Genomic DNA, 23,152 nt, shown 5'->3' on the forward strand with positions numbered 1-23,152 from the left:
ATATCAGGTACCGTGAGTATGCAGCCTTGGCTGCTAAACATTAGATAGCTTGACCGTATGTGCGCGTCACGTACGTAACTTTTTAAAAATATATAAGCTTTATGAACCTTGGGTTAGGTGAACGGTCTTTTGGGCTGAGTGATTGTGTGTGTTGATCAGGTGTTTGAATTGTATTGGCGTGTTCTATGGAGCTAGGAGCTAGCAGAGGAGCTAGGAGCTAGCGTAACAAACACGCAGGTGTTTTTATGCAGGATTAATTTGTGGCATATTAAATATAAGCCTGGTTGTGTTGTGGCTAATAGAGTATATATATGTCTTGTGTTTATTTACTGTTGTAGTCATTCCCAGCTGAATATCAGGTCACCCCCGGCTCTCACAGCATCTTCCCTATCTGAATAGCTTCAACTCCCCACTAGTCCTTCACTTGCACTTTACTCATCCACAAATCTTTCATCCTCGCTCAAATTAATGGGGAAATTGTCGCTTTCTCGGTCCGAATCTCTCTCACTTCATGCGGCCATCATTGTAAACAATAGTGAACTTTGCGTATATGTTCAACTGACTACGTCACGCTACTTCCGGTAGGGGCAAGCCTTTTTTTTTATCAGATACCAAAAGTTGCAATCTTTATCGTCGTTGTTCTATACTAAATCCTTTCAGCAAAAATATGGCAATATCGCGAAATGATCAAGTATGACACATAGAATAGATCTGCTATCCCCGTTTAAATAAAAAAAATTCATTTCAGTAGGCCTTTAATGTGGCTTCGCATTGTCTTGCTGAAATAAGCAGGGGCGTCCATGAATAAGACGGCGCTTAGATGGCAGCATATGTTGTTCCAAAAGCTGTATGTACCTTTCAGCATTAATGGTGCCTTCACAGATGTGTAAGTTACCCATGTCTTGGCACTAATACACCCCCATACCATCACACATGCTGGCTTTTGAACGTTGCGTCAATAAGTCTGGATGGTTTGCTTCCCCTTTGGTCCGGATGACACGATGTCGAATATTTCCAAAAACAATTTGAAATGTGGACTCGTCAGACCACAGAACACTTTTCCACTTTGCATGAGTCCATCTTAGATGATCTCGGGCCCAGAGAAGCCGGCTGCGTTTCTGGGTGTTGTTGATAAATGGCGTTTCGCTTTGCATAGGAGAGTTTTAACTTGCACTTACACATTTAGCGACCAACTGTAGTTACTGACAGTGGGTTTCTGAAGTGTTCCTGAGCCCATGTGGTGATATCCTTTACAGATTGATGTCAGTTTTTGATACAGTGCCGTCTGAGGGATGGAAGGTCACGGTCATTCAATGTTGGTTTCCCGCCATGCCGCTTACGTGCAGTGATTTCTCCAGATTCTCTGAACCTTTTGATGATATTATGGAGCGTAGATGTTGAAATCCCTAAATTGCACTTTGAGAAACGTTCTTAAACTGTTTGACTATTTGCTCACGCCGTTGTGGACAAAGGGGTGTACCTCGCCCCATCCTCTCTTGTGAAAGACTGAGCATTTTTTGGGAAGCTGTTTTCATACCCAATCATGGCACCCACCTGTTCCCAATTAGCCCGCACACCTGTGGGATGTTCCAAATAAGTGTTTGATGAGCATTCCTCAACGTTATCAGTATTTATTGCCACCTTTCCCAACTTCTTTGTCACGTGTTGCCGGCATCAAATTCTAAAGTTAATGATTATTTGCACAAAAAAAAAAAAGGTTATCAGTTTGAACATCAAATATGTTGTCTTTGTAGCATATTCAACTGAATATGGCTTGAAAATGATTTGCAAATCATTGTATTCCGTTTATATTTACATCTAACACCATTTCCCAACTCATATGGAAACGGGGTTTGTATATACATACATACATACACACACACATACATACATACATAATTACATACATACATACACACATACATACACACATACACACACACATACATACACACATACATACACACATACATGCACACTAGAACTCCCCGAGCCAGGAAAACAAACATCAGATGGAGAAATGATTTTTCCTGGCTTACACCTCGGTCCCAGGGTGCACGGCCAGCAGGACTGTCACCTCCTTGTCCAGGACTGAAGCTCACTTGTGAGCAAGAAATGATGTTTTTTGGGGTTCTGCGCAACAGAATCTAAAAAAATGTATACATTTCGCAAATGATAAGAGCCCTGACACGGACGGACCTTGCAGGCACACCCGAATCCCCGCATTTGCTGAATGCATCTTTCCACATTTGAACGATACAGGACAATTGTACCTTTTTTTAAAGAAATGTCTTGTTACTAAACTATGGCAATTGTACACCAGGTATTCTGGAGATCAAGTCAGTGGACGTGGGAGTGGTGGCCATCAGGGGCCTCAGCAGTAACTACTACCTGGCAATCAGCAAGAAGGGAGAGCTGTACGGCGCGGTGAGCATCTTTATCTCTGCACTTCTTTTTGCAATGTTGCCTATCATTCACCATCCCTACGTAAGACACAAACACCTGTTTCTGTTTTTTTTTATGCATTCCAAGTCGTAAAAAACTGCAAGTACGAGGTGGCTAACAATGCAGCTAAAGGGAGTACACTTTAGCCCTCTAAAGAAACATCTAAAACCGCCAACAATGATCCATTTGCATGTAGTGACCTGAATGTTAATATTTAAGTATTAGAAATATTGTTATTTAAAGTGCTAACGCAGACAAACTATTTTTGGTATTTTGCTATATGAACGTATTGAGCTGCTGCGTCACCTCCGAGTTGGTGAAAGTTAATTCCAGATAATAATTCATGCCTCTCACCTAGAAACTGAGAAGTTATATTTAGTATTTTAAAAAGTGAATAGTTAGTGAAGCAGGTAGCAACTAGATGAGGTGTGAATGCTCCAATGTTGAAGTTGAACTGACCGAATGTAGTATGAATGTAAGAATAATTTGAATGTTGGTATGGTTTGAACGTTGAAGAGTTTGAATTTCCAGGAAAAACGGAAGTAGGTTTGGAACTTGGGAAAGTGTTAGTTGGATGAGTGGAATGTGTTGATGTTGGAATGGTTTGAATAGGTTGAAAAATGTGCAAATTGCGGAAGAAAAATGGACAATTCATTTTGAATGGGGAAAACGTCCCTGAAAACTGGGAATTCTTGGAAATCCGGGATTTTTTTTTTTTAAATTGTTGAAGGAGAGCACACCATTTTGAACAGGCTGAATATTTTGAAGTTGGAACAGTTTGAATCGGATGAAAAATGTGGGAATTGTGGAAGTTTGAAAAATGGATAAATTAATTTTGAATGGGGAAAATGTCCCTAAAAAACTGGGAATTCTAGGAAATCCGGGAATTTTAAAAATAATTGTTGAAAGGGAGCATGATTCCTGAAAAGGCTGAATATTTTGAAGTTGGAATAGTTTGAATCGGATGAAAAATGTGGGAGTTTTGGATTTTTGAAAAATGTCCCATTCATTTCGATGGGAATTTCGGGAAAAGAGGGAATTGTTTGGAAAAATGTTAAAAGACTTGAATGTTGTGAATTAGATGGTTGGTGTTGGAATTTTTCAAATTGGTCGAGAAATGGTGAAGTAGTAATATTTTTAATTGAGAAATGATATTAAGGAATTACAGGAATTCTGGGAAAATCAGGAATTTTTCCAGTTCAAAAAACAACTGTTTTTTGTCCTAATTAGAAGAAATGCTTAGACGGTGGAACCGTTGAAGTGGGTTGAAAAATGTGGAAGTTGTAGTCGCCAAAAAAAGGGGTCAAAAAAGGGTTTAAAAAAAGGGAATTCTGGGTATTCCTGGAATTTTTTTTTAACTTGGAAAAATGATAGTTTGAATGTCCAAGATTAGTGAAATATGTTGAAGGTGCAATGGTTTGAATTGGTTGAAAAATGTGTAAATGGTGGCAGTTTGAAAAATGGCCAATTCATTTTGAATGGGCAACATGTCCCGGAAAACCTGGAAGTCTGGGAATATTGGAATTTTTGGAATTTGTCAAGGGAAAACCCGCGATTCCCGAATAGGCTGAACAGTTTGAAATTGGAACGCTTTGAATCGGATGAAAAATATGGAAGTTGTGGAACTTTGAAAAATGTCCCATTCTTTTCAATCGGAATTTCATGGAAATTTGGGAATTTCGGGAAAAGAGGGATTTTTTTAAAAATTGGAACGGTTTGAATGGGATGAAAAATGTGGAAGGTAGAGCGAGCCAAAATCTGGAGAAGAAGAAGAAGAAGAAATAAATGAATTCTGGTGTAGAAAACATGTTTTGGAACATTCACACAATAAACAATGCTCAAGCATCAGTCAATTCCTGTTTTTGTCTAACCTTATTTCCAACTTTTTTTAGTACGATGACTCCTTTCACATTTTTCAACCCACTTCAAGCGTTCCACTGTCAAAACATTCCTCTTAGTCAGGACAAAAAAACAAGTTGGTTTAGTAACTTCAAAAATTCCCGGTTTTCCTGAAATTCCGTAATACCATTTTTCAATGAAAAAGCTGTTACTACTTCAACATTTCTTCACCGATTTAAACAATTCCAACACCAACCAATTCAGATTTTCCCAAAATTCCCAAATTTCCAGGAAGTTCTCATTGAAAGGAATACAACATTTTTCCAGGATTACCCAGAATTCCAGTTTTTTCAAACCCTTTTTTCTGTCGACTACTCCTTCCACATTTTTCAACCCACTTTAACTGTTCTACCATCAAAAAATTCCTCTTAATCAGGACAAAAAAAAAAGTTGTTTTTGAACTGGAAAAATTCCCGGTTTTCCCGAAATTCCATAATATGATTTCTCAATTTAAAATGTTACTACTTCAACATTTCCCGACCGATTATAAAACATTTCAACACCAAACTAATTCAGAACATTCACATTTTTTAGCATTTTTAAAGAAAATCCCTCTTTTCCTGAAATTCCCAAATTTCCATGAAATTTCCATTGAAAAGAATGCAACATTTTTCAAAGTCCCACAATTCTCACATTTTGTATCCAATTCAAACCGTTCAAACTTCAAAATATTCAGCCTGTTCAGGAATAATGTGCTCCCTTTCAACAATTATTTTTAAAAATTCCCGGATTTCTTAGAATTCCCAGTTTTTAGGGACATTTTCCCCATTCAAAATCAATTATCCAATTTTCAAACTTCCACAATTCCCACATTTTTCAACCCAACTTCAAAATATTAAATTCATCCTGGAAATTCACACAACCATTTTACCACGTTCAACAAATTTCCAGTAATTCCTGTTTTTGTCTAACCTTATTTCCAACCTTTTTTAGTGCGATGACTCCTTTAACATTTTTCAACCCATTTCAACCGTTCCACCCTCAAAACATTCCTCTTCGTCAGGACAAAAAAACAAGTTGATTTAAGAACTTGAAAAATTCCCAGTTTTCCTGAAATTCCGTAATACCATTTCGCAATGACAAAGCTGTTACTACTTCAACATTTCTTCACCGATTTAAACAATTCCAACACCAACCAATTCAGCTTTTCCCAAAATTCCCAAATTTCCAGGAAGTTCCCATTGAAAGGAATACGAAATTTTTCCAGGAATACCCAGAATTCCATTTTTTTCACACCCTTTTTTCTGTCGACTACTCCTTCCACATTTTTCAACCCACTTTAACCATTCTACCATCAAAAAATTCCTCTTAATCAGGACAAAAAACAAAGTTGTTTTTTGAACTGGAAAAATTCCCGGTTTTCCCGAAATTCCATAATATGATTTCTCAATTTAAAATGTTACTACTTCAACATTTCCCGACCGATTATAAAACATTTCAACACCAAACTAATTCAGAACATTCACATTTTTTAGCATTTTTAAAGAAAATCCCTCTTTTCCAGAAATTCCCAAATTTCCATGAAATTCCCATTGAAAGGAATGCAACATGTTTCAAAGTCTCACAATTCCCACATTTTGTATCCAATTCAAACCGTTCAAACTTCAAAATATTCAGCCTGTTCAGGAATCATGTGCTCTCTTTCAACAATTATTTTAAAAATTCACGGATTTCTTAGAATTCCCAGTTTTTAGGGACATTTTCCCCATTCAAAATGAATTATCAATTTTTCAAATTTCCACAATTCCCACATTTTTCAACCCAACTTCAAAATATTCAATTCATCCTGGAAATTCAAACAACCATTTTTCCACATTCAACAAATTTCCAGAAATCCCTGTGTTTTTCCTAACATTATTTCCAACCTTTTTTAGTGCGATGACTCCTTTAACATTTTTCAACCCATTTCAACCCTTCCAAAACATTCCTCTTAGTTAGGACAAAAAAAAAGTTGATTCAAGAACTTGAAAAATTCCCAATTTTCCTGAAATTCCATAATACAATTTTTCAATTAAAAAGCTGTTACTACTACAACATTTCTTCACCGATTTAAACAATTCCAACACCAACCAATTCGGCTTATTCAGGACATTCATGCGCCTCATTATTTTCAATAAAATCCTGCTTTTCCCCAAAATTCCCAAATTTCCAGGAAGGTCCCATTGAAAGGAATAGGACATTTTTCCAGGAATACCCAGAATTCCATTTTTTTTCAAACCCTTTTTTCACCCTTTTTTCTGTCAACTACTCCTTCCACATTTTTCAACCCACTCTAACCCGGTTTTCCCGAAATTCCATAATACCATTTCTCAATTTAAAATGTTACTACTTCAACATTTCCCGACCGATTTGAAAATTTTCAACACCAAACTAATTCAGAACATTCACATTTTTTAGCATTTTCAAAGAAATTCCCTCTTTTCCTGAAATTCCCAAATTTCCATGAAAGTCCCATTGAAAAGAATGCAACATTTTTCAAAGTCCCACAATTCCCACATTTTGTATCCAATTTAAACCGTTGCAACTTCAAAATATTCAGCCTGTTCAGGAATCATGTGCTCCCTTTCAACAATTATTTTAAAAAATTACCGGATTTCTTAGAATTCCCAGTTTTTAGGGACATTTTCCCCATTCAAAATGAATTATCCATTTTTCAAACTTCCACAATTCCCACATTTTTCAACCCAACTTCAAAATATTAAATTCATCCTGGAAATTCACACAACCATTTTTCCACGTTCAACAAATTTCCAGAAATCCCTGTGTTTTTCCTAACCTTATTTCCAACCTTTTTTAGTGCGGACTCCTTTAACATTTTTCAACCCATTTCAACCCTTCCAAAACATTCCTCTTAGTTAGGACAAAAAAAAAGTTGATTCAAGAACTTGAAAAATTCCCAATTTTCCTGAAATTCCGTAATACCATTTTTCAATTAAAAAGCTGTTACTACTACAACATTTCTTCACCGATTTAAACAATTCCAACACCAACCAATTCAGCTTATTCAGGACATTCATGCGCCTCATTATTTTCAATAAAATCCTGCTTTTCCCCAAAATTCCCAAATTTCCAGGAAGGTCCCATTGAAAGGAATAGGACATTTTTCCAGGAATACCCAGAATTCCAGTTTTTTTCAAACCCTTTTTTCACCCTTTTTTCTGTCAACTACTCCTTCCACATTTTTCAACCCACTCTAACCCGGTTTTCCCGAAATTCCATAATACCATTTCTCAATTTAAAATGTTACTACTTCAACATTTCTCGACCGATTTGAAAAATTTCAACACCAAACTAATTCAGAACATTCACATTTTTTAGCATTTTCAAAGAAATTCCCTCTTTTCCTGAAATTCCCAAATTTCCATGAAAGTCCCATTGAAAAGAATGCAACATTTTTCAAAGTCCCACAATTCCCACATTTTGTATCCAATTCAAACCGTTCAAACTTCAAAATATTCAGCCTGTTCAGGAATCATGTGCTCCCTTTCAACAATTATTTTTAAAAATTCCCGGATTTCTTAGAATTCCCAGTTTTTAGGGACATGTTCCCCATTCAAAATTAACTATCCATTTTTCAAACTTCCACAATTCCCACATTTTTCAACCCAACTTCAAAATATTCAATTCATCCTGGAAATTCAAACAACCATTTTTCCACGTTCAACAAATTTCCAGAAATTCCTGTGTTTTTTCTAACCTTATTTCCAACCTTTTTTAGTGTGGTGACTCCTTTAACATTTTTCAACCCATTCCAACCCTTCCAAAACATTCCTCTTAGTCAGGACAAAAAAAAAGTTGATTCAAGAACTTGAAAAATTCCCAGTTTTCCTGAAATTCCGTAATACCATTTTTCAATTAAAAAGCTGTAACTACTTCAACATTTCTTGACCGATTTAAACAATTCCAACACCAACCAATCCAGCTCATTCAGGACATTCATGCGCCTCATCATTTTCAATGAAATCCTGCTTTTCCCCAAAATTCCCAAATTTCCAGGAAGTTCCCATTGAAAGGAATGGGACATTTTTCCAAGTTGCACAATTCCCACATCAAATCAAATCAAATCAACTTTATTTGTAAAGCACATTTAAAATTGACCACAGGGGTAGCCAAAGTGCTGTACAATGGGCAGGTTAAAAGATAATACGAGAACCGAGCAAACACAACACAACACAAACAGAACACGATAAAAAATAAATAAATAAAATAAATAAATAAAACATTAAAAAAACAACAACATAAAAACAGGTTCACAGCAGGTGTATTATGGGGCGCCATTGCAAGGTGGATATCACTCAGTGTTAAAAGCCATGGAATAAAAGTATGTTTTTAAGAGAGATTTAAAAACAGGAAGAGAGGAGGCTTGTCTAACACTAAGAGGTAGGTCGTTCCAGAGCTTGGGAGCAGCAGCGGCGAAAGCTCTGTCACCTCTAAGCTTCAGCCTTGTGTCCGGGACCGTCAGTAGCAGACTGACGGTCAATTTTTCAACCTATTTAAACCATTCCAACATCAACACATTCCACTCACACTAGGACATTCAAACTAACACTTTCCCAAGTTCCAAACCAAATTCCGGTTTTCCTGGAAATTAAAACTCTTCAACATTCAAACTACATTCTGTCAGCATTTCACTTCAACTTCAGCATTGGAACATTCCTTCAGGAATTGCCTCTTCTAGTTACATTCACATTCTCTGTTCGCAAGATTTTATTTTTGGGGGGAGAATTGTATTTATTGCAAAATGATTATTTATTTAAAACAAAGCTGTTGCCACAAAAGCTAAGCAGTATTATATATTGCAGGTTGTTCCCTCACTGTACTGAGAATACGACCATAAAACCTAGGTAGCCTACGTACTGAACCGTGATCATGGTGCCAAAAGTGATGGTCTGCCAAGTGTTAGATCAATCATATTGTAGCAATATACTGTCTAAGTGTTGAAAAATATATTTTATGTCTGATTCAACCCCTAAATCTCAACATGGTTCCAGCCAAGAAGTGATTTAAAGTGGTATCTTATTACTGCCCTAAGAAGACTGCATCTCAGTTTAGAGAGTTTCATTTTCGAGCACATTGAGTAGCGTTCACTTGCTGACATGACATTAAATCACCTGTGGGCACGCAACATTTTGTCATTTATGTGAGACATAAAATATATTTGACAACAAGCTAACAGTACTTAGCGCTGTAATGTGATTGGTCCAACACTTACAGTATATTGACAAGTATCGAAAAGTATCGATACGCGGTAAAAGCCAAAAGTTTGGACACACCTTCTCATTCAATGTGTTTCCTTTATTTTCATGACTATTTACATTGTAGATTGTCACATCAAAACTATGAATTAACACATGTGGGGTTATGTACTTAACAAAAAAATTACTGAAAACATGTTTTATATTCTACTTTCTTCAAAATAGCCACCATTTGCTCTGATGACTGCTTAGATAGATAGATAGTAGTTCATTGATTCCTTCAGGAGAGTTCCCTCGGGAAAATTTAAACTTTGAATTGAATTTGAACTTTGATGGGTTAGGGTTAGGGTTAGACTTTATGTCATATATATATATATATATATAACAGTGTTTCCCACACATTCATTTATTTGTGGCGGCCCGCCACGAAAGAATTACGTCCGCCACAAATACATTTATTTTTATTTTTTTTGTCCTGTCCAGCTTCTCAGGCAAATCATATAGTTGATGTAGATGCCCATATAGGCTGTTCACATTTACTTTACAAAAGAGAAGTGTAGGATACTTCTCTTGTTGCCTTATTTGTATTTGACCACTACTGTTTTCTGTTTATTTGTTACTGACTGTGGCAGGGCACCTCTGCCTCTGTTTCACTTTATGTTGCTGGTAAATAATATGGTTATAGTAGTAGGCTAAAGTTAAATTATTTAGTATGCACTAATTAAAGGGGCAGAGCTTTAAGAGACATTTTAGCTTTTATATTTTATAAGATATATTTTTTGTAAGAACCACAATTAATAAATATATTTCAGTGAATAACTTATTGTTCAAACCTGTATATAAATATGTACATAAAGTGTTGTAATTATATTGTAAAATGGATGGATGGATGGACGTTTAAAACAAAACTGTTATTATTAATTAGTAAGTATACATTTTTTGAGCCTTTTTAGAGAAAATCATATCATTGTAGTAAATTATGCAAATTACTCGATTATGTCATGTGGCCACGCCCATAGTCACGCCCCCACAGGTATCTTGGCAGTTTATGGGAAACACTGATATATATATATATATATATATATATATATATATATATATATATATATATATATATATATATATATATATATAACTTTCCATCAGGACCAAAGACCAAGCTGTTTTTTGAATTGGAAAAATGTCCGGTTTTCCCGAAATTCCAGGAATTCCGTAATACTATTTCTCAATTAAAAATGTTACTGCGTCAACATTTCTCGACCGATTTGAAAAACTCCAACACCAACCATTCACAACATCCAAAATATTTAGCATTTGAAAAAATTAATTCCCGCTTTTCCCGAAAGTCCCGCTTTTCCATGAAATTCCCATTTAAAAGAATGGGACATTTTTCAAAGTTCCACAACTTTTATCCGATTCAAAAAGTTCCAACTTCAAACTGCTCAGCCTATTCAGGAATCGCGGGTTTTCCCTTGACAAATTCCAAAAATTCCCAGATTTCCCAGAATTCTAGGTTTTCTGGGACATTTTTCCCATTCCAAATGAATTGGACATTTTTCAAACTTCCACCATTTCCAAATTTGTCAACCAATTGAAACCATTCTACCGTCAACATATTGAACTTGTCTTGGAAATTCAAACTATTATTTTTCAAAGTTAAAAAAAATGCCAGGAATTCACAGAATTCCCGTTTTTTTTCAAACCCTTTTTTGACCCTGACTTCTGTCGACTACTCCTTCCACATTTTTCAACCCACTTCAACCGTTCCACCGTCAAAACATTCCTCTTAATTAGGACAAAAAACATAGTTGTTTTTTGAACTGTAAAAATTCCCAGTTTTACCAAAATTCCAGGAAATCTGTAATACTCTTTCTCAATTATAAATGATATTACTTCAACATTTTTCGACCAATTTGAAAAATTCCTACACCAATTATTCACAACATTCAAAATATTTATCATTTGAAAAAAAAATTCCCGCTTTTCCCGAAATTCCCATGAAATTCCCGTTGAAAAGAATGGGACATTTTTCAAAGTTCCACAACTTCCACATTTGTCATCCGATTCAAACCGTTCCAACTTCAAACTGCTCAGTCTATTCGGGAATCGCGGGTTTTCCCTTTGCAAATTCCAAAAATTCCCAGATTTCCCAGAATTCTAGGTTTTCTGGGACATTTTTCCAAATCAAAATGAATTGGACATTTTTCAAACTTCCACCATTTCCAAATTTTTCAACCAATTGAAACCATTCTACCGTCAACATATTGAACTCGTCTTGGAAATTCAAACTATCATTTTTCAAAGTTAAAAAAAATGCCAGGAATTCGGAGAATTCCCGTTTTTTTCAAACCCTTTTTTGACCCTGTCTTCTGTCGACTACTCCTTACACATTTTTCAACCCAATTCAACCGTTCCACCGTCAAAACATTCCTCTTAATTAGGACAAAAAACAAAGTTGTTTTTTGAACTGGAAAAATTCCCGGTTTTCCCAAAATTCCAGGAATTCCGTAATACTATTTCTCAATTAAAAATGTTACTACGTCAACATTTCTCGACCGATTTGAAAAATTCCAACACCAACCATTCACAACATCCAAAATATTTAGCATTTGAAAAAATTAATTCCCGCTTTTCCCGAAATTCCCAAGTTTCCATGAAATTCCCGTTGAAAAGAATGGGACATTTTTCAAAGTTCCACAACTTCCACATTTGTCATCCGATTCAAACCGTTCCAACTTCAAACTGTTTAGCTTATTCGGGAATCGCGGGTTTTCCCTTGACAAATTCCAAAAATTCCCAGATTTCCCAGAATTCTAGGTTTTCTGGGACATTTTTCCCATTCAAAATGAATTGGACATTTTTCAAACTACCACCATTTCCAAATGTTTCAACCAATTGAAACCATTCTACTGTCAACATATTGAACTTGTCTTGGAAATTCAAACTATTATTTTTCAAAGTTAAAAAAAATGCCAGGAATTCACAGAATTCCCGTTTTTTTCAAACCCTTTTTTGACCCTGACTTCTGTCGACTACTCCTTCCACATTTTTCAACCCAATTCAACCGTTCCACCGTCAAAACATTCCTCTTAATTAGGACAAAAAACAAAGTTGTTTTTTGAACTGGAAAAATTCCTGGTTTTCCCAAAATTCCAGGAAATCTGTAATACTCTTTCTCAATTATAAATGTTATTACTTCAACATTTTTCGACCAATTTGAAAAATTCCTACACCAATTATTCACAACATCCAAAATATTTAGCATTTGAAAAAATTAATTCCCGCTTTTCCCGAAATTCCCATGAAATTCCCGTTGAAAAGAATGGGACATTTTTCAAAGTTCCACAACTTCCACATTTTTCATCCGATTCAAACCGTTCCAACTTCAAACTGTTTAGCCTATTCAGGAATCGCGGGTTTTCCCTTTACAAATTCCAAAAATTCCCAGATTTCCCAGAATTTTAGGTTTTCTGGGACATTTTTCCAAATCAAAATGAATTGGAAATTTTTCAAACTTCCACCATTTCCAAATTGTTCAACCAATTGAAACCATTCCACCTTCAACATACTTCACTCATCCTGGACATTCAAAGTACCATTTTTCAAAGTTAAAAAAAATGCCAGGAATTCACAGAATTCCCGTTTTTTTCAAACCCTTTTTTCACCCTTTCTTCTGTCGACTACTCCTTCCACATTTTTCAACCCACTTCAATTGTCCCACCGGCAAAACATTCCTCTTAATTAGGACAAAAAAAACTGGAAAAATTCCCGGTTTTCCCAAAATTCCAGGAAATCTGTAATACTCTTTCTCAACTATAAATGATATTACTTCAACATTTTTCGACCGATTTGAAAAATTTCTACACCAATTATTCACAACATTCAAAATATTTATCATTTAAAAAAAAAATTCCCGCTTTTCCCGAAATTCCCATGAAATTCCCGTTGAAAAGAATGGGACATTTTTCAAAGTTCCACAACTTCCACATTTGTCATCCGATTCAAACCGTTCCAACTTCAAACTGCTCAGCCTATTCGGGAATCGCGGGTTTTCCCTTTGCAAATTCCAAAAATTCCCAGATTTCCCAGAATTCTAGGTTTTCTGGGACATTTTTCCAAATCAAAATGAATTGGACATTTTTCAAACTTCCACCATTTCCAAATGTTTCAACTAATTGAAACCATTCTACTGTCAACATATTGAACTTGTCTTGGAAATTCAAACTATCATTTTTCAAAGTTAAAAAAAAATGCCAGGAATTCACAGAATTCCCGTTTTTTTCAAACCCTTTTTTGACCCTGACTTCTGTCGACTACTCCTTCCACATTTTTCAACCCAATTCAACCGTTCCACCGTCAAAACATTCCTCTTAATTAGGACAAAAAACAAAGTTGTTTTTTGAACTGGAAAAATTCCCGGTTTTCCCAAAATTCCAGGAAATCTGTAATACTCTTTCTCAATTATAAATGTTATTACTTCAACATTTTTCGACCAATTTGAAAAATCCCTACACCAATTATTCACAACATCCAAAATATTTAGCATTTGAAAAAATTAATTCCCGCTTTTCCCGAAATTCCCATGAAATTCCCGTTGAAAAGAATGGGTCATTTTTCAAAGTTCCACAACTTCCACATTTTTCATCCGATTCAAACCGTTCCAACTTCAAACTGTTTAGCCTATTCAGGAATCGCGGGTTTTCCCTTTACAAATTCCAAAAATTCCCAGATTTCCCAGAATTCTAGGTTTTCTGGGACATTTTTCCAAATCAAAATGAATTGGACATTTTTCAAACTTCCACCATTTCCAAATTTTTCAACCAATTGAAACCATTCCACCTTCAACATACTTCACTCATCCTGGACATTCAAACTACCATTTTTCAAAGTTAAAAAAAATGCCAGGAATTCACAGAATTCCCGTTTTTTTCAAACCCTTTTTTCACCCTTTCTTCTGTCGACTACTCCTTCCACATTTTTCAACCCACTTCAATTGTCCCACCGGCAAAACATTCCTCTTAATTAGGACAAAAAAAAACTGGAAAAATTCCCGGTTTTCCCAAAATTCCAGGAAATCTGTAATACTCTTTCTCAATTAAAAATGTTATTACTTCAACATTTTTCCACCGAGTTGAAAAATGCCAACACCACCAACCAAACTCATTCACAACATTCAAAATATTTCGCATTTTCCCAAAAATTCCCGCTTTTCCCGAAATTCCCGTTGAAAAGAATGGGACATCTTTCAAAGTTCCACAACTCCCATATTTTTTGTCCGATTCAAACCGTTCCAACTTCTAAATACTCAGCCTGTTCAGGAATTGTGTGCTCTCCTTCAACAATTAGTCATTTTGAAGTTCAACTTCAGCATTGGAGCATTCACACGCAACTCCTTCAGGAATTGCCTCATCTAGTCTCCTACTAAAAGTAGATATTTAGTAGGTCAAAGGTGTATCTACTCCAGCAACAGGAAGCAAAGTGAGTAAATGTGCGTTGTGTCCATTGAGAGACAGGAAACACAATATCCTGCACCTGTTTCAGTGCCAATGCTGCCTAAAAGGGTGGTGGTGGGGGGGTGGGGTGGGGGGGGGGGGGGGACGCGGCCCTCGTTTCATCTCTTTTCTCTCAGTGCGAAAGAGGCAACGTCCGAGCGTGTCTGTGCAGCGGCACAGATGAAATGACACACGCTGGCCAAGAAGAAAAAAAAAAAGGCATTCTGTTGCGCGGCCTCCCAGAGCGAATTCCCATGACGTGGTCGCTCCCGCGCTGGGCTTGCAACACAAGCCGCACTGGGCGCAGGGCTGAAGGGCCGGCGTTTGATTACACTCGATGGCTGCGCCACAGCCACTTCTTTATCCGGGAGTCGTCCAATGAAATCATGTCTCCTTCTATTGGCAGATTGACGCTAACAGAGTGTGATTACATTTCTATTGTCACACAAATCCTGCCATAAACAACGCTTGATTCATGCCGCATGGAAACCATTGGACACGCTTTTATTCACCTTTGTAAATGTATACCTAACTGACGTAAGACACGTATTGAAATACCGCAGAAACGTTATGATGGACCGGCAAAATATGCATAAAGACAGCACTTTTTGGGGTTTTTTTTGCATCTGGAATTAGTAAACATGTTTTTTTCTCTCGTGTTGCCAGATGATGTCAGTTTCAAAAGTCACTCAAAGCTGTCACGATTATTCATTTTTTAAAGCTCTTTACTTGCTTTATTATTAGTTTTGCAGAACACAATCAGACCCATTCATCACTCTACTGCGCAGTGCACGCACTCCCTCTCTCTCTCTCTCTCTCTATACTCGCCCGCTCACTCACTGACATCACTCAACAACACGCTGACATTCTCACAAACACACACACGCTACTCTCATGAGTTAACCAGCTCCCCTCCTGTGCACATGTACATACATAACATGTACATACATGACATGTAGATACATAACATGTAGATACATGACATGTAGATACACGACATGTAGATACACGACATGTAGATACACAACATGTAGATACATAACATGTAGATACATAACATGTACATACACAACATGTAGATACACAACATGTAGATGCATGACATTTAGATACACGACATGTAGGTACATGACATGTAGATACATAACATGTAGGTACATGACATGTAGATACATGACATGTAGATACATAACATGTAGATACACGACATGTAGATACATGACATGTAGATACATGACATGTAGATACATAACATGTAGATACATAACATGTACATACATAACATGTAGATACACAACATGTAGATACATAACATGTAGATACATAACATGTAGGTACATGACATGTACATACACAACATGTAGATACACAACATGTAGATACATGACATGTAGATACACGACATGTAGATACATAACATGTAGATACATAACATGTACATACATAACATGTAGATACACAACATGTAGATACATAACATGTAGATACATAACATGTACATACACAACATGTAGATACACAACATGTAGATACATGACATGTAGATACACGACATGTAGATACATAACATGTAGATACATAACATGTAGATACACGACATGTAGATACATAACATGTAGGTACACGACATGTAGATACATGACTTGTAGATACATAACATGTAGATACATAACATGTAGGTACATGACATGTAGATACATGACATGTAGATACATAACATGTAGATACACGACATGTAGATACACGGCATGTAGATACACAACATGTAGATACATAACATGTAGATACACGACATGTACATACACGACATGTAAATACATGACATGTAGATACATAACATGTAGATACATAACATGTAGATACATAACATGTAGGTACATGACATGTAGATACATGACATGTAGATACATGACATGTAGATACATAACATGTAGATACACGACATGTAGATACATAACATGTAGGTACACGACATGTAGATACATGACATGTAGATACATAACATGTAGATACATAACATGTAGATACACGACATGTAGATACATAACATGTAGGTACATGACATGTAGATACATAACATGTACATACACAAGATGTAGATACACAACATGTAGATACATGACATTTAGATACACGACATGTAGATACATGACATGTAGATACATAACATGTAGATACATAACATGTAGATACACGACATGTAGATACATAACATGTAGGTACATGACATGTAGATACATGACATGTAGATACACGACATGTAGATACATGGCCTGTAGACACATGACATGTAGATACATAACATGTAGATACATAACATGTAGATACATAACATGTACATACATAACATGTAGATACACAACATGTAGATACATAACATGTAGATACATAACATGTACATACACAACATGTAGATACATAACATGTAGATACACGACATGTAGATACATAACATGTAGGTACATGACATGTAGATACATGACATGTAGATACATAACATGTAGATACACGACATGTAGATACATGGCATGTAGATACACAACATGTAGATACATAACATGTAGATACACGACATGTACATACACGACATGTAGATACATGACATGTAGATACATAACATGTAGATACATAACATGTAGATACATAACATGTAGATACATAACATGTAGATACATAACATGTAGGTACATGACATGTAGATACATGACATGTAGATACATGACATGTAGATACATAACATGTAGATACACGACATGTAGATACATAACATGTAGGTACACGGCATGTAGATACATGACATGTAGATACATAACATGTAGATACATAACATGTAGATACACGACATGTAGATACATAACATGTAGGTACATAACATGTAGATACATAACATGTAGATACATGACATGTAGATACACGACATGTAGATACACAACATGTAGATACATAGCATGTAGGTACACAACAAGTAGATACATAACATGTAGATACATAACATGTAGATACATGACATGTAGATACACGACATGTAGATACATAACATGTAGGTACATAACATGTAGATACATAACATGTAGATACATAACATGTAGATACACAACATGTAGGTACATAACATGCAGATACATAACATGTAGGTACATAACATGTAGATACATAACATGTAGATACACAACATGTAGATACATAACATGTAGGTACATAACATGTAGATATATGACATGTAGGTACATAAAATGTAGATACATAACATGTAGGTACACAACATGTAGATACACAACATGTAGATGCATAACATGTAGATATATGTCACGTAGATACAGATCATGTAGATACACAACATGTAGATACACGACATGTAGATACATGACATGTAGATACATGACATGTAGATACATAACATGTAGATACATGACATGTAGTTACATGACATGTAGATACATAACATGTAGATACATAACATGTAGGTACATAACATGTAGATACATAACAAGTAGATACATAACATGTAGATACATAACATGTAGATATGTGACATGTAGATATGTGACATGTAGATACATAACATGTAGATATATGACATGTAGATACATAACATGTAGATACATAACATGTAGATACGTAGATGTGCACAAAGCTGCTTGGATTAATGCCAAATATCAGCGGATCATCTAGCGTCAACTAATGCAAGTGAAATGACTGAATTTGGTAAAAAAATTGCTACAAATTGTGTTTTATCTTTAACAAATGTGTGTTTTACCTGCTACATGTCTTATCTGTGTACATGTATCCATAGTTTTGTTTTTAGTACTTACTAATAATTGTATTTTTCTTAAAGCACAGACCAGGAGTGGCGACCGTAAATCATGAATAATTGAATATAATGTCAATAAAAAGTTTTATTATATTCTAACCTAATCCTTGACTATATGTAATATGGACAGATGTAAATTGTTCTTTGAGTGCAACAAGAAAATGCCCTTTAATTAATATTTTAACCTCCTAAAATTGTTCCTTGAGTGCAATAGAAGACATATGTTTTTTGTATCGTAAGATTTTCTGTTAAAATGAAGCCAATACTGACATTGTTTGTAGTTCCCTTTATTTTAAAAAGTATTGATACACAGTACAGGCCCAAAGTTTGGACACACCTTCTCATTCAATGTGTTTTCTTTATTTCCATGACTATTTACATTGTAGATAGTCACATCAAAACTATGAATGAACACATGTGGAGTTATGTACTTAACAAAAAAATAACTGAAAACATGTCTTATATTCTAGTTTCTTCAAAATAGCCACCCTTTGCTCTGATTACTTCTTTGCCCACTCTTGGCATTCTCTCCATGAGCTTCAAAGGGTAGTCACCTGAAAGGCTTTTTCACTTCACAGGTGTGATAGTTGTGATGCCTTCAGTGACTATCTACAATGTAAATAGACATGGAAATAAAGAAAACACATTGAATTGAGAAGATGTGTCCAAACTTTTGGCCTGTACTGTATATTTTGGTACCGGGACAACCTTAGTACTGTTTTTAATTTATTAGTACCGGTACACCACACAACCCTAGTGTAATTGATCAGTAATGGAGCAGGAAGGGGCTAGGAATATGTTTGCGGTAAAATCAAATTTGATGCACATTGTTATTCACTAATTCAGTGTTTTTCAACCACAGTCTGGTGTGCCGTGGGAGATGATCTCATTTCATCTATTTGGGTTAAAAATATGGTTTGCAAACCAGCACCGTATTTTTCGGAGTATAAGTCGCTCCGGAGTATAAGTCGCACCGGCCGAAAATGCATAATAACGAAGGAAAAAAACATATACAAGTCGCACTGGAGTATAAGTCGCATTTTTGGGGGAAATGTATTTGGTAAAAGCCAACAGCAAGAATAGACATTTGAAAGGCAATTTAAAATGTCTAAAGAATAGTGAACAACAGGCTGAATAAGTGTACGTTATATGAGGCATAAATAAGCAACTGAGAACGTGCCTGGTATGTTAACGTAACATATTATGGTAAGAGTCATTCAAATAACTATAACATATAGAACATGCTATACGTTTACCAAACAATCTGTCACTCCTAATCGCTAAATCCCATTAAATCTTATATGTCTAGTCTCTTACGTGAATGAGATGAATAATATTATTTGATATTTTACACTAACGTGTTAATCATTTCACACATAAGTCGCTCCTGAGTATAAGTCGCACCCCCGGCCAAACTATGAAAAAAAACTGTGATTTATAGTCCGAAAAATATGGTAATTATAGTCTGCAAACAATGTGTTGTTGTTGAGTGTCGGTGCTGTCTAGAGCTTGGCAGAGTAACCGTGTAATACCAGTAGGTGGCAGCAGGTAGCTAAATGTTTTGTAGATGTGGGGAACAGGTAAAAAAGTGTCTAATGCTTAAACCAAAAATAAACAACAGGTGAGTGCCCCTAAGAAAAGGCATTGAAGCTTAGGGAAGGCTATGCAGAACAAAACTAAAACTGAACTGGCTACAAAGTAAACAAAAACAGAATGCTGGACGACAGCAAAGACTTACTGCGTGTGGAGCAGACGGCGTCAACAAAGTACATCCGAACATCTGGTTGTACTTGTATAGCGCTTTTCTACCTTCAAGGTACTCAAAGTGCTTTGACAGTATTTCCACATTCACCCATTCACACACACATTCACACACTGATGGCGGGAGCTGCCATGCAAGGCGCTAACCAGCAGCCATCAGGAGCAAGGGTGAAGTGTCTTGCCCAAGGACACAACGGACGTGACTAGGATGGTAGAAGGTGGGGATTGAACCCCAGTAACCAGCAACCCTCCGATTGCTGGCACAGCCACTCTACCAACTTCGCCACGCCGTCCCAACATGACATGACAATCAACAATGTCCCCACAAAGAAGGATTAAAAACAACTGAAATAGTCTTGATTGCTAAAACAAAGCGTTTAAGGAAGACATGAAACTGCTGTGTGCCGTGTAATACTCTTAAATATCAGTAGGTGGCAGCAGGTAACTAAATGCTTTGTAGATGTCGGGAACAGTGGTAGGCAGGGTGCAGGTAAAAAAGTGTCTAATGCTTAAACCAAAAATAAACAAAAGGTGAGTGCCCCTAAGAAAAGGCATTGAAGCTTAGGGAAGGCTATGCGGAACGAAACTAAAACTGAACTGGCTACAAAGTAAACAAAAACAGAATGCTGGACGACAGCAAAGACTTACTGCGTGTGGAGCAGACGGCGTCCACAAAGTACATCCGAACATGACATGACAATCAACAATGTCCTCACAAAGAAGGATTAAAAACAACTGAAATAGTCTTGATTGCTAAAACAAAGCGTTTAAGGAAGACATGAAACTGCTGTGTGCCGTGTAATACTCTTCCATATCAGTAGGTGGCAGCAGGTAGCTAAATTGTAGATGTCGGGAACATGGTTTGTTGTGTTCACAATATGCAAACGACAGGTAAAAAGATATCTAATGCTTAAACCAAAAATATATAAAAGGCAAGTGGCGCTAAGAGAAGGCATTGAAGCTTAGGGAAGGCTATGCAAAACGAAGCCAGATCTGAACTGGCTGCAAAGTAAACAAAAACAGAATGCTGGACGACAGCAAAGACTTACAGCACAAAGTACATCCGTACATGACATTATAATCAACAACAAAATAGGAGCGCTGGACAAGAAGTAAAACACTACAAACAGGAAAACAGCAAAAAAGTGCAAATAAGTCAGGGTGTGATGTGACAGGTGGTGACAGTACACCTACTTTGAGACAAGAGCTATAGTGATGCATGCTTGGTTATGCTTTAAAGTCACATCCAACGCCTTTTTACTGTCAACTGAGTTTTGTTTTTTAATGATTTCCCCTGGTGGTGTGCCTCCGCATTTTTTTCCAACACAAAAAATGTGCCTTGGCTCCAAAAAGGTTGAAAAACACTGCACTAATGAACATTTGACATGTGCTTATTCACACGCTCGTCTTGCTGCTTCTACCTGCTCCCTTTGGAACGTAAAGTCAATGTGAGGTTCTAAACAAAGATCTACTCTTTGGAAAGAAGCCTACACTCACCCGACACCTTTGACCACCCGCCCTCTGCTTGTCTCCCGCAGAGGGACTTCGGCCCCGACTGTCGCCTGATCGAGCGCATCGAGGAGAACAAGTACAACACCTACGCTTCAGCGGAGTGGCGCAACAAGCGCAAGCATATGTTTGTGGGACTCAACGCCAACGGCAAGGCCGTCAGGGGCAAGAAGACCAGGAGGAAAAACACAACCACTCACTTCCTGCCCATCGGGGTGCATCCTCGGTGACTGGACGTCGGGGGGTCGAGGGTTGGGGAGATTGTTGGATGTGAAGGACGCACTGAGGAGGAACCGCAGAGACATCCTGCATCTGTGGGACGAGGACAATCGTGAAAGAAAGATATATACAACCTCTATTATATTTCCCAGTCTAAGTTATAACAGCAGACGTGACCATGGACTGAGAGGACGGACAAAGACCGGGTCAAAGAACATCAATCATGAGTTTTCTTTGAATTTATTTATTTTGTGTAATATTTAACAGAAAACATGCTAAAAAGACACTTGTCTTGTCTTTTTTTTTTTTTTTTTACCCTTTTACCATTCTCTCTTTTTTTAAATACTACTCATTTTAAACCTAAATAAATATAGAAATATATTTATCTTTAACTGGCATCCGCGTCTTTTCATACTTGACATCGTTGATATTTCACTTATCATAGTTCACCTTCAGAAATGTTTTCCAGACTTAGACAAACTTTATTGATCCACAAGGGAAATGTAAATGATTTAAAGGCCTACTGAAATGAATTTTTTTTATTTAAACGGGGATAGCAGATCTATTCTATGTGTCATACTTCATCATTTCGCGATATTGCCATATTTTTGCTGAAAGGATTTAGTATAGAACAACGACGATAAAGATTGCAACTTTTGGTATCTGATAAAAAAAAGGCTTGCCCCTACCGGAAGTAGCGTGACGTAGTCAGTTGAACATATACGCAAAGTTCCCTATTGTTTACAATGATGGCCACATGAAGTGAGAGAGATTCGGACCGAGAAAGCGACAATTTCCCCATTAATTTGAGCGAGGATGAA

At 36.5% G+C, this 23,152-nt stretch overlaps 1 protein-coding gene across 1 annotated transcript in view; it reads left to right on the forward strand.

Annotated features, from left to right (window-relative positions):
• The window catches only part of fgf10a (fibroblast growth factor 10a), a 71,388-nt gene extending 48,714 nt beyond the window's left edge, over positions 1–22,674 (forward strand). Inside the window, exons 2-3 of the mRNA XM_062057122.1 lie at positions 2,324–2,427; positions 22,142–22,674. Of these exons, the coding sequence (XP_061913106.1) occupies positions 2,324–2,427; positions 22,142–22,342 (305 nt within the window). The 3' untranslated portion in view covers positions 22,343–22,674. The remainder of the gene's footprint in view (positions 1–2,323; positions 2,428–22,141) is intronic.
• The last annotated feature ends 478 nt before the right edge of the window (positions 22,675–23,152 follow it).

The sequence above is a fragment of the Entelurus aequoreus genome, linkage group LG08 (genome assembly GCF_033978785.1).
Source record: "Entelurus aequoreus isolate RoL-2023_Sb linkage group LG08, RoL_Eaeq_v1.1, whole genome shotgun sequence".
NCBI classification, from domain to species: domain Eukaryota; kingdom Metazoa; phylum Chordata; class Actinopteri; order Syngnathiformes; family Syngnathidae; genus Entelurus; species Entelurus aequoreus.